The 11,702-nt window shown below is 37.9% G+C and overlaps 1 protein-coding gene across 1 annotated transcript; it reads left to right on the top strand.

Annotated features, from left to right (window-relative positions):
* Nucleotides 1–9,541: 9,541 nt before the first annotated feature.
* Nucleotides 9,542–10,528, top strand: LOC128376923 (trace amine-associated receptor 1-like). Its single transcript, XM_053336770.1, has 2 exons — nucleotides 9,542–9,869; nucleotides 9,942–10,528. Exons 1-2 carry the CDS (start codon nucleotides 9,542–9,544, stop codon nucleotides 10,526–10,528), a joined length of 915 nt encoding a protein of 304 aa, XP_053192745.1.
* Nucleotides 10,529–11,702: the final 1,174 nt, after the last annotated feature.

The following is an 11,702-nucleotide window of genomic DNA, read 5'->3' as shown; positions in this document are numbered from 1 at the left end:
ATGGCTACCAGCTCAGACGTATGACGGTACCTCGCTTAGCTTAGCTTTAGCTCGTTTGTGTTAACAGCAAAACAAAACCGGGACCAGTCTGAGTAGAACTACATTATATCCAGCACTACAGGAGTTACACACAGTCCGATTATTCGTCTTTGTCTTTCTCATAGAGGAACATAAATTTATAACCATCTTACTCACTGTGGCTGCGGCTAACGCCAGTATGACACACACACACACACACACACACTTTATATTCTTTATGTTTGAATGCTAGCTCACTCCATGGCAGGATCATCCTTATGTTCCCCGGGTCCTATGTTCCCCGCTTTGTATGTGACCGGGGAACATAGGGATGATCCCGTCTGCAGTTAGCTGAGTTAGCGGCCAAGCTAGCAGCCGAATCAGCCGCCGAGTTAGCAGCCGAGCTAGCCGGGGAATATGTGTATGCTCCCCTCCATGGCTATCATGAAGCTGAGCTGCAGCTCAGGCTTCGTCCTAAGACTGTCAACTAAATGAACATGATATGCGACATAATGTCTAACGTTAGTCTAACACTAACTAAACAGATATGTGACTGTATACACATAACGTTACTTACTGGTCCAAGAGAAGAAGAGCTAGCTCCGAGTCAAAATGTATCCCTTTTTCTTCTCGCAGGGCTCTCCACCTCGGAAATGCAAGGCCAATGTTAACCCGGGTCTTATTCCTCTCTTTATCGGAGAGTTTCTTGGCAACTGAGCGTGGTCTCTTCATGGGGTTTTCCTCCGCCATGTCGCTTTCGCTAAGTCCGCAGCCGGTCCTCAGTGGTTTGATAGGGGGAGTGGCATTACGGTCCCGGCTATATAGGGGGAGTGGGTTAATGGTTCCGGTGGAGGAGAGGAGGAGGTGGCTCACATGCACTAACATGACTCATGCATAACATAGACTCTTGTCCAACCCATTGACTCTTGTCCAACCATGTTCCTTTAATCCAAACAATAGACTCTTGTCCAACCACACTCTCTTATACAACCCATAGACTTTTATTTTTAGAATGGCCCCTGTCTGTGTCCTAGGCTCCTCCCCCTACACTACCCCGATCCCACTTCCTGGAGTTCACCAGTTGTTTCACAGCTGTTGGTCAGTCAGCTTCTTCACACACAAACTTAGCTCTTTTACACTCAACAAAAACACTTTCTCTGACTCTCGCCTTCAGTTCTGATCACATATCTTATTTTCCACACTTTTCCACACAACTTAATACAGTTTTAAAAGACACTTCTCGGAGGTAACTCACATTAGTTTGATGCTAACTAAGGGTTAACTCTTTTTCACTTGTGCTCAAACCTCTTGGTATTTTGCCCAGAAACACACACACAGCTCTCAGCTCTCTCTACACACATCATTCACACAGCGGCCCGCACACAGTCATACTATTTATTACAACAGGCATTCATACACATTCATTTACACAATACTTTATATGTTTTATATTGATCAATTTAAATTCATGTGCATGGAGTAATTGTTGTTTGGCTGCAGGCTTTTGGTCAGTTTGATTTTAATTTTTCTGAATAGTACTTATAGTCCATGGTCCAGACCAGATGTCGGTACCACTCAAGGTGGCAAAGGTTACTTATCATTTTTGAAAACATCCATGTCTGTAGATAATATTTTTGTATGATAACCCTTCCTGAGTCACAGCTATATTTCAGTCATCAGCTGTTGAAGTTAACTTCCCCCTTGGAAAAGATGCATTTTAGACGTTGGTACATATCTTGGTTTAGGCTCAAATTCAGAATATTTTTCAATGTTTAAAAATATTGTGTTTAATGTAATTGTAAAGGGGATACTCTACGCTTTCATTTAAGCCCTTTTGTGAATCTTTATCACAAGTACAGTGATCACTGGAGCTCATCAAACTTTTAGTCACTCACTTTTTTCCACAATTTTTGCCTAAATCATTGACTTTTTTTTAGTCCTGTGACATCAAGGAACATCAGAGACACAAAACACTAATATAAGAATACTCACAGGACTCCAAGGATTCAAGAAATGTATAATATACCTATATTATTTTATTCTGAGACATGAATGCAGGTATATACAGGATAATTTAGAATTATTAGTTTAGAACCCTCCACCTTTACCATGTCAAAATCAATATATCAATCTATCCACTCAGAGCTGTTTTTAGAGCGCTGTGTAAGCGCTTCATTATCAAATCCATTCATAATGTTTAGAGATAGAGAGAAAACCCAAATCAATGAAACTCCAGTCCACGTTTTCACTGCTATGATGCTGACGCTCCATTGATGCACAGACACCGAGAAGCTTAAAGTAGGTCAAACACTATCACAACTAAATGTTCTGGACATTGTTAAGTTACTGAAAATCAAAATGACCATTTAATTATATGTTGGTATTGGTGTATGTGTTTATATGTAAAGGAATATTTTGTTTATTTCTGGCCTATATAGGCCAGTTCTTTTAATTTCCTGGTTCTTTTCTTTGAATGGTCCCCTGGTTTCAAGATCTGCATGAAGACTTCTTCTGCTGGGATTCTTCCTGTTTTGTAAGGTAGAGGTGAATCTCAGTGGTTTTGGCGAGCCAACCAACCAAAGGATTGATCTTTTCAATGATCTGGGGATTTATTTTATAAACTGTTGATCTCATGTGTTATTGACGCTTTATTTTTATTTATTTTTTCCTTTTGATCAAGTCAATACAACACGCATAAACTTACCTGTTGGTTTGTGAGTTCTTTATTCTGTCACACAATGCAAATTGCTAATACCCCTTTCTCCTATAGTGGGTCTAGACTTTTGATTTACTGGTCCACAAGGGAGTTAGTGCACTGATAAAATACATCTGTATCACCCAGTCTTTACCACTAACAGTAAGAGCTGAGGCTGATTACAATTAGGATTTTTTTTTTTTAAAAAGAGGTTTATAGTTTCTATATGTGATCTTATGAAGCTATCAAGGTCATGTGTTTTATTCATTTGAAAACGATTTGAAACTGAAATTCCAAACTTTGAAAAATCCATATTTAAAAAAAAAAAAAGTAATTGTTTTATTTTGAGTAAATAATTTGTTTTCATGCAAATCTTTTTCTTTTTACACTTTCACATCAAATTTTTTCCAGTTATAGAGTCCTGATATTGATTGGTTGGCATGATATTTTGAAGTCCCCCTCCTAGCAGTCTGATTGGATGCTAAACAGCCAATCAGGAAAGGAGTTGAACGTTGCAGCCCACATGTCTATGTTGCAGCCTCCCACCATACACATATATAGTAGACGTCTCATTGAGCGGGTTGGCCCGTTGCTGCAATATGTCAGCGCGTCCGCCATATTGGATGTGAACTAATACAAGTTAATGGAGTGAACTTTATCAAGCGCCTTTCTATAAAGTTAATGCCTCTCATTTATCCATTCACACACAGTAATATATTTGGGGAACAGATAGATACCAAAAACAACGTATGTAACGTTTTCTGATGATTATAAACATTAATTACTCCTATATGTTTACAGTATGTATGTATGTATGTATGTAACGTTGCTGTGATGATAAATGAATAAATATTGAATCTGTGTCTATAATAACATACAGTGGGGCAAAAAAGTATTTAGTCAGCCACCAATTGTGCAAGTTCTCCCACTTAAAAAGATGAAAGGCCTGTAATTTTCATCATAGGTATACTTCAACTATGAGAGACAAAATGAGAGAAAAAAAAAAAGACCCAGCCACATTTCATCTTCAATACCCTTGCTGATGGAAGGAGGTTTTCACTCAAAATCTCACGATACATGGCCCCATTCATTCTTTCCTTTACACGGATCAGTCGTCCTGGTCCCTTTGCAGAAAAACAGCCCCAAAGCATGATGTTTCCACTCCCATGCTTCACATGGTTGTGTGTATGTTGTTCTTTAGATGCAACTCAGCATTCTTTCTCCTCCAAACATGACAAGTTGAGTTTTTACCAAAAAGTTCTATTTTGGTTTCATCTGACCATATGACATTCTCTCAATCCTCTTCTGGATCATCCAAATGCTCTCTAGTAAACTTCAGACGGGCCTGGACATGTATTGGCTTAAGCAGGGGGACACGTCTGGCACTGCAGGATTTGAGTCCCTGGTGCCGTAGTGTGTTATTGATGGTAGCCTTTGTTACTTTGGTCCCAGCTCTCTGCAGGTCATTCACTAGGTCCCCCCGTGTGGTTCTGGGATTTTTGCTCACCGTTCTTGTGATCATTTTAACCCCACGGGGTGAGATCTTGGAGCCCCAGATCGAGGGAGATTATCAGTGGTCTTGTATGTCTTCCATTTTCTAATAATTGCTCCCACAGTTGATTTATTCATACCAAGCTGCTTATCTATTGCAGATTCAGGCTTCCCAGCCTGGTGCAGGTCTACAATTTTGTTTCTGGTGTCCTTTGACAGCTCTTTGGTCTTGGCCATAGTGGAGTTTGGAGTGTAACTGTTTGAGGTTGTGGACAGGTGTCTTTTATACTGATAATGAGTTCAAACAGGTGCCATTAATACAGGTAACGAGTGGAGGACAGAGGAGCCTCTTAAAGAAGAAGTTACAGGTCTGTGAGAGCCAGAAATCTTGCTTGTTTGTAGGTGACCAAATACTTATTTTACTGAGGAATTTACCAATTAATTCATTAAAAATTCTACAATGTGATTTCCTGGATTCGTTCCCCCCATTCTGTCTCTCATAGTTGAAGTGTACCTATGATGAAAATTACAGGCCTCTCTCATCTTTTTAAGTGGGAGAACTTGCACAATTGGTGGCTGACAAAATACTTTTTTGCCCTACCGTAAGTGGTACTGTCCTGCATCTGGGCAAACTGTCAGTGAGTGGAAGAGCACTCTCTGATAGTTTAATGTATACAGTTATTTAAAGTATTGTGTTGTGCATTCTGTTTTTTAATGTATATAGTTATTTATAGTATTTTGTTGTGTATTCTAATTTTTGATGTATATAGTTATGTAAAGTATTTTGTTGTGTATTCTGTTTTTTAATGTATATAGTTATTTAAAGTATTTTGTTGTGTAGGCTGTTTTTTTTAATGTATATAGTTATTTAAAGTTATTTAAAGTATATCGTTTTGTGTTATATTTTGGTATTACATATTTACTTTTTCAATTTTTTCAAAATGATCTCATCTTGTTTATTTGTTATTTTGCCTTGTTTCTATTTAGTGAGAGGAAAAAAAACTAACAACAAAAAAACACAAAACAAACAAAAACAACAACAACACAACTCAGCCATCCTTGGGTGGAAGATTCCAGGTGCAAATCCTGGCAAGAGTGTGTCACTCATAGCTTAAATTGATATTTTTTTTACTTTAAAACAAGTTGAAGTGTAAAATGGAGAATATAGACTATAGTACTACTAATATTTGTCCACCAGGGGGCACTGTGCTATTGTAAAACGAGGAGTTTATATCCTTCCTCTAGTGTTAGGGTCGGCACCAACCCGTTTTTAGGTTTTAAATGCATAAAAGTAATTTGTTAATTGCATCAAGACTTTTTGACTTTGTCAGAAACTTCTATTTAAACAAAATAAAATTTAAAAAATCAGTTTTACTAAATTATAAAATGCTCTGGTGAAAATGATGACCTTTGTGTTGTTAGGGTCAGTTTCGACCCAGTTATAATATAAGATCATAAAACAACAATAAGTGCTAAAACTGAAATCATAAACACACTATCAGCCAACAGTCCACAGCCAGCTCTTCTTCCAACCACTTGAGCTACAATTAAGGGCTTCTCTCTTTGCCTGTTTGACCAAACAAACAAAGACGGACATGTCCAGAGGCCTGAGGCCTGTACTATGAATGTATTAAAGGCTCTTAATTTGAAGCTAGCCTGAATCCTTACCTCAAAAACAACGAAGCTGGATTAACATACCCAGGATATCTCTCCGTTACCTGGGTTGACTTACCAAGACATTCGCAATCTAGGATAAGCGGTACTACGAAGCTGGTTATCAACTCGGTAATTGAACCCAGGGTTTTCCAATCTGGATCACTGCGCGCTCACATAAAGGGGAGGTGTTTGCAGTGTCTGACCAATCACTAACATGGAGAAACTCTGCAGAGCAGCCTACTTTACCATGGAGGAGCAGACAATTATTCTTCAAAAATATGAAGAATTCAAACACATCATCCAGGCCAAAAGCAACACTGATGCTGCAGCAAAAGCCAGGAAGGAGTGCTGGCAGAAAATCGCCGACTCTGTTAATGTGTAAATTCATGAGATCATACAATATTAATTTATTGGACAATTTTAGCGGACAGCACTCTGATCATTCAATGTCACTTTATTACAGCACAGACGTTTCGGGCAGAGCGCTTCCTTTCATAGCGACATTAAGTTAGTTTAATATTCAACATTCAAAATACAAACCTATTATGCTTCAACCATTTGAGTGAATGATGTCAAACCAACTGTATAACATACAGACTAATATCCTTCATGTGCCACAAGGCTGATTTTACAAATATATCTTTTCGTCAATTTTTTACAATTACAATAAATAAATACAGTTATTATGCTCCCTGACCCTTTGATCTCAGGATGTCAAACCAACTGTATAATAGCTTATACATAATAATGTCCCTCATGTGCCTCAAGGATTATTTTTTCTCTCTCTACGAAACTGTTTATCAACTTGGTAGTTGAACCCAGGGTTTTCCAATCTGTATCTCTGCGCGCTCACATAAAGGGGAGGTGTTTGCAGCGTTTGACCAATCGCAAACAAGGAGAAACTCTGCAGAGCAGCCTACTTTACCATGGAGGAGCAGACAATTATTCTTCAAAAATATGAAGAATTCCATCACATCATCCAGGCCAAAAGCAACACTGTTGCCGCAGCAAAAGCCAGGAAGGAATGCTGGCAGAAAATAGCTGACTCTGTTAATGCGTAAATTTGTGAGATTATAGCTACAATATTAGTAAATTGGACAATTGAAAACGGACAGCACTCTCATCACACAATGTCACTTTATTACGGCACAGACGTTTCGGGCAGAGCGCTTCCTCAGTGCCCTTCCTTTTGTTGCAACATTAAATTAGTTTAATATTCAACATTCAAAATACAAACCTATTTTGCGCTTCGACCATTTGAGTGAATGATGTCAAACCATATATGTCAAATCATGTGCCTCAGGACTGTTTATTTAATATATATTTTGGCCAATTAAAAAATTGCATCTATCCCTAAAAACTCTTTCTCTCCTAAGCGTTCCTCTCGCGATCTGCGCACCAATGTTGACAGGATCTTCCAAGAATGGGCAGGCCATTTTCTAAGAGAACTGATTGGTCAGGAGGTGGTGCTTTTATACTCATTGATCACTTATCCAGAACATAACCTGCTCTGGAGCAGGTTAGCCGTTCAGCATAAGTTACCATGGTGATTTACCCCGGTAAGAAGTGAACCAGCATCGCAGGACGGAAAACCCAGGGTTAACCCTGAAGTTACCTCGATAAGAGAAAATCCAGCTTCGTAGTACAGGTCAATAAGGCCAATTCAGTTTAGTATTGGCCACCTGCACTTGCCAGCGAATGACCAGGAGATGGCCAATGGTTGTGTTTTACAACATCCTCGATGTGTCTGCATACAATGCATTTGTGTTGTGGACCCACATTCACCAAGGGTGGAACTCAACCAAAAAAACAAGCGGAGAATGTTTCTTGAGGAGCTAGGAAGTTCCCTTGTCAAGGCACACATGGAGCAAAGGGAACGGGTGCCGCGAGACCCAGCTGCTGCCGCCTTGGTCAGACAGCAGCAGAGCTCACCAAGCACTCCGTCCATGCCCACAGCAACATGAAGAGCATCAGCGCCAGCATCCTCCTCAGCCAGCCACAGCCACAACACCAGTGGGACCACCTGATTCTAAAAGAAAGAGGTGTTAGGTCTGCCCTAGCAATAAGGACAGAAAGACAAACACATTGTGCTTCACCTGCAAAAAATATCTTGCAAAGAACACACTAAAAGTGTCTCTTTTTGCCACACATGCATCTAAAAATACATAAATACACATGCATGGTCTTGCACACAGAGTTTTTATGGTACTAGTACTTGATTTCTGTTGGTTTAATTTGCTTGATTGGTTGTTGTGTTTGACCTTGCAAATCTACATTTTGTAATATTGCTAGTTCTGCTTTTCATTTTGTATTTGTTTTTAACTTGTTTTTGCTTTTTTCTTGAAGTAAATGTATATGGGTCGAAATTTACCCGTAACACCATAGATGTTATTATAGTTAATAAAAATGTTTTTTTTCTTTTTTGAACATTTAAGAGATGTGTTCTAATACCCATCTGTAATAATCAGGTAATATAACAACCTTGTATTTATTTATATAATTCTCTTGAGGTTAATTTAACTATTTTTTTATATTGAAAACGAGGGGTATGCTGTCAAGAGAAAGGCCAAGGGGCCCACTAAAAAAATATTAAAACCAATATTTTCATGGATAAGGAAGCCTAACAAGGTAAACAAGGGGTAAGAAAAACATTTGATGATAAATAATTGTTTTTACTGTATTTTATGGCTGATTTAAGACACGGGTCAAAACCGACCCGTTATCATAAGAGATGGCACCAGAAAGTTAACATAGGAGGAAGGATATATTTATATATATATTTCTGCTATTGTATTATTCTTTTAAATGATGTTACATTAAACATTTACATATTTTACTCATATGAACAGAGGGGGCAATATTTTGGGCACTGAGATAAAACCCTGGCACTGAGCCATGATAATGTATGTCATTTAATTGTAGTTTTCGAATGGAGGAATTCTTGAAGTATGTGTATATGTTATTAATAGTGGTGACACATGCATTCTGCTGTTGGTGATGCAGTCATCCACAGCGCTGGTTATGGTCATTGCTACCACCTCACCCATGTGACTGACAGTCTCATGGTGACTGCGCACTGTTCAGGTTTGGACACCTGGCAGACTGTAAGAGGTTTATCAGGTTGAAAGAAATGATAAAACAGTTGCCACATGTGTTTTTCTACAATGCAATGGGAAGCAGGATTTATTCTTTAATCTTGCATCTAGTTTACTGACTCACTCAAGAGTCAGGGGCTATTTCTTGACCTTTGGGTGAGTTCTAGGCTTAAATTGGGCTACTTTTTATAGTAGTAGTTGGCAACACTGACCTAGGGTCAGTTCAAAATTCATGGTTCCTCTCCAGTTCATGATTATGTAATGCAAATCTTAACACAGGCACGCATGCACACACGCACGCACACGCACACACACACAAACACACCACATCTGATTGGACAAGAGAAGCACTGTAACATTATGGTAATGAGATAGAGTTTGATTAAATGCCAAATCCAGAGGTTCTACACAGATGCACAGTGAATAAGGACATCCATCAACACTGATGCATTGACTAACTTGAGGCACATGGTATGATACTTAATTTCATTTATGTTGTGCACATGCTGAAGTAAATATGGAAGTCTTTAGTTTTGTCAATATAATTAATTATTATTAGAAAACTGAATTTCAGGAATCCAGAAGCATGGAACCAGAATCGACTGACAACAGTATCTATGTCGTTAATGGCATGCATCCTTGCTATGAATCACATAATACATCTTACATATTTGCAAGCAACCCTTCAATAATATGTCTATTGTTATATATTTTCCTTGGGTCGTTGTCTGTTGTGACAATATGTGGAAACCTTCTTGTAATAATCTCTGTCATTTACTTCAAACAGCTCCACATCCCTACTAACTACCTCATCCTCTCTCTGGCTGTGGCTGACCTGCTTGTTGGTCTTTTAGTCTTTCCTTTCAGCATGGCCTTCACTGTAACTTCATGTTGGTATTATGAAGGTTTATTATGTAAAGTACGAGGCAGCTTTGATGTCACACTAAGTACAGCCTCTATTTTGAATTTATGTTGTATTTCTATTGACAGATATTATGCAGTGTGTCAGCCTCTCTCTTATAAACGTAGAATAAATGATTGTGTTACTGGTGTAATGATCTTTGTGAGCTGGGGTGTTTCTGCAATGATTGGAATTGGCATTATAATTGCAGGATTCAATCAAGGAAAATGTGAAGAAAGTTGTTTAATTGATGCTCTAATATCAACCACTCTGGCATGTATTTTTTCCTTTTATATCCCAGTGATCATAATGCTCTGCATCTACCTGAAGATTCTTCTTGTAGCACAGAGACAGGCACGCAGCATCCAGAGCACAAAGTATGGATCAACAGTCAGTAAAATGGAGAGAAAGGCCACCAAAACACTTGCTGTAGTTATGGGAGTTTTTATTTTATGTTGGACTCCCTATTTTCTTTGTATCATCTTTCAGCCTGTAACACATGATCAAACTCCAATTGCTGTGGTAGAAACACTTAACTGGCTTACATTGTCTAATTCCATGCTCAATCCATTTATTTATGCTTTCTTTTACAGCTGGTTTAGATCTGCCTTTAAATTGATCATTTCTGGAAAAATATTTCAAGGTGATTATACCAACTCAAAACTCCATTGATGAATTCTTATAATACATATCATTTCAATTTTACAATATGATAAAGGTTGAAAAAAATTTCATCATTTAAGCAGCACTTCAATAAAAATGTAAAACACTTATTTCAACAAAATAACACAGGCAGATAACAGACAAGATTGGACAAGATAAAATGATTTATGAAAGTAGTTCATTTTTACCAGCCTTACTCAGACAGGACATTTAATTTTATCGTTCAGTGTATTTTCAAATATTATCTTAAGTCTTTTTGCCTAAACCTTTTTAATGACAGAAAGTCCCTGCTTCAGAGTCTCAGATCACTGTCTAACAAGGAATGACAAATGTTAAGTTTGTCGATAATCAAATGCCCATGATAAATCCTTTGTAATCACACTGCAATGTAAGAGATATGGGGTCATAATCCTTATTTATTGAAAGAAATTTAAAAACTATAAAGTTTAACCAAAGCTAATATGTTTGAGTTAGTCAAATCAAGTTAGTAACTAAAAATTTAGAATTTAGAATTTAGTCCTCAGAACAAAATTCTTTGGCCAAATGTAATAATATATTTTTGCACAGAACGAATACTGTGGATTTTGACCTTCCTGTCTCATACTGTAGTTGTGCTTGGAATGGATCCTTTCCTGGCCAGGACAGGGGGGACAAATAACTCATAGGTACATATGAGCATATGTGTCCTTTTTAAGATAGTTTTCAAAAAATCTAAAGCTATTCCTTAAAAAATGTGTGTCAAATTGCTGAGGAAATAAAATAATAATGAAAACAGCTTAAAACCACATCTCTTGTCTCTTTCTTCACTGGGAAAACATTATCCATGAATATCTACATACAGAGATGCCTCAGGCCCTGTTCACCTCTACTTGTCTAGTTAGATTGTTGTGAAAATAGTAAGTGGTACATAGCAACATAAAACATTCAAATATAGAAATAATATATATATAAATATATATATGTAGACTGCAGAGTCTAGTCATTGTCTGTGCCAAAAATACATTTTATTGACCTGGGGCGATAACTTACATACTCTTAGAAATACATTATCTGTAATTAGCGCATTAGCGCAGGAAAGGGTTGCTGCAGGGACTACAGCCCCCCTCGTCAGAACGTCAGCTCCCCCAGCACAGTTTTATACATCTGGCTCTGATGCACGTACATAGCAACATTTTGGTCAGAC

This window comes from Scomber japonicus, chromosome 17 (assembly GCF_027409825.1).
Source record: "Scomber japonicus isolate fScoJap1 chromosome 17, fScoJap1.pri, whole genome shotgun sequence".
Lineage (NCBI taxonomy): Eukaryota > Metazoa > Chordata > Actinopteri > Scombriformes > Scombridae > Scomber > Scomber japonicus.
This window is presented reverse-complemented; position numbering and strand designations above follow the sequence as displayed.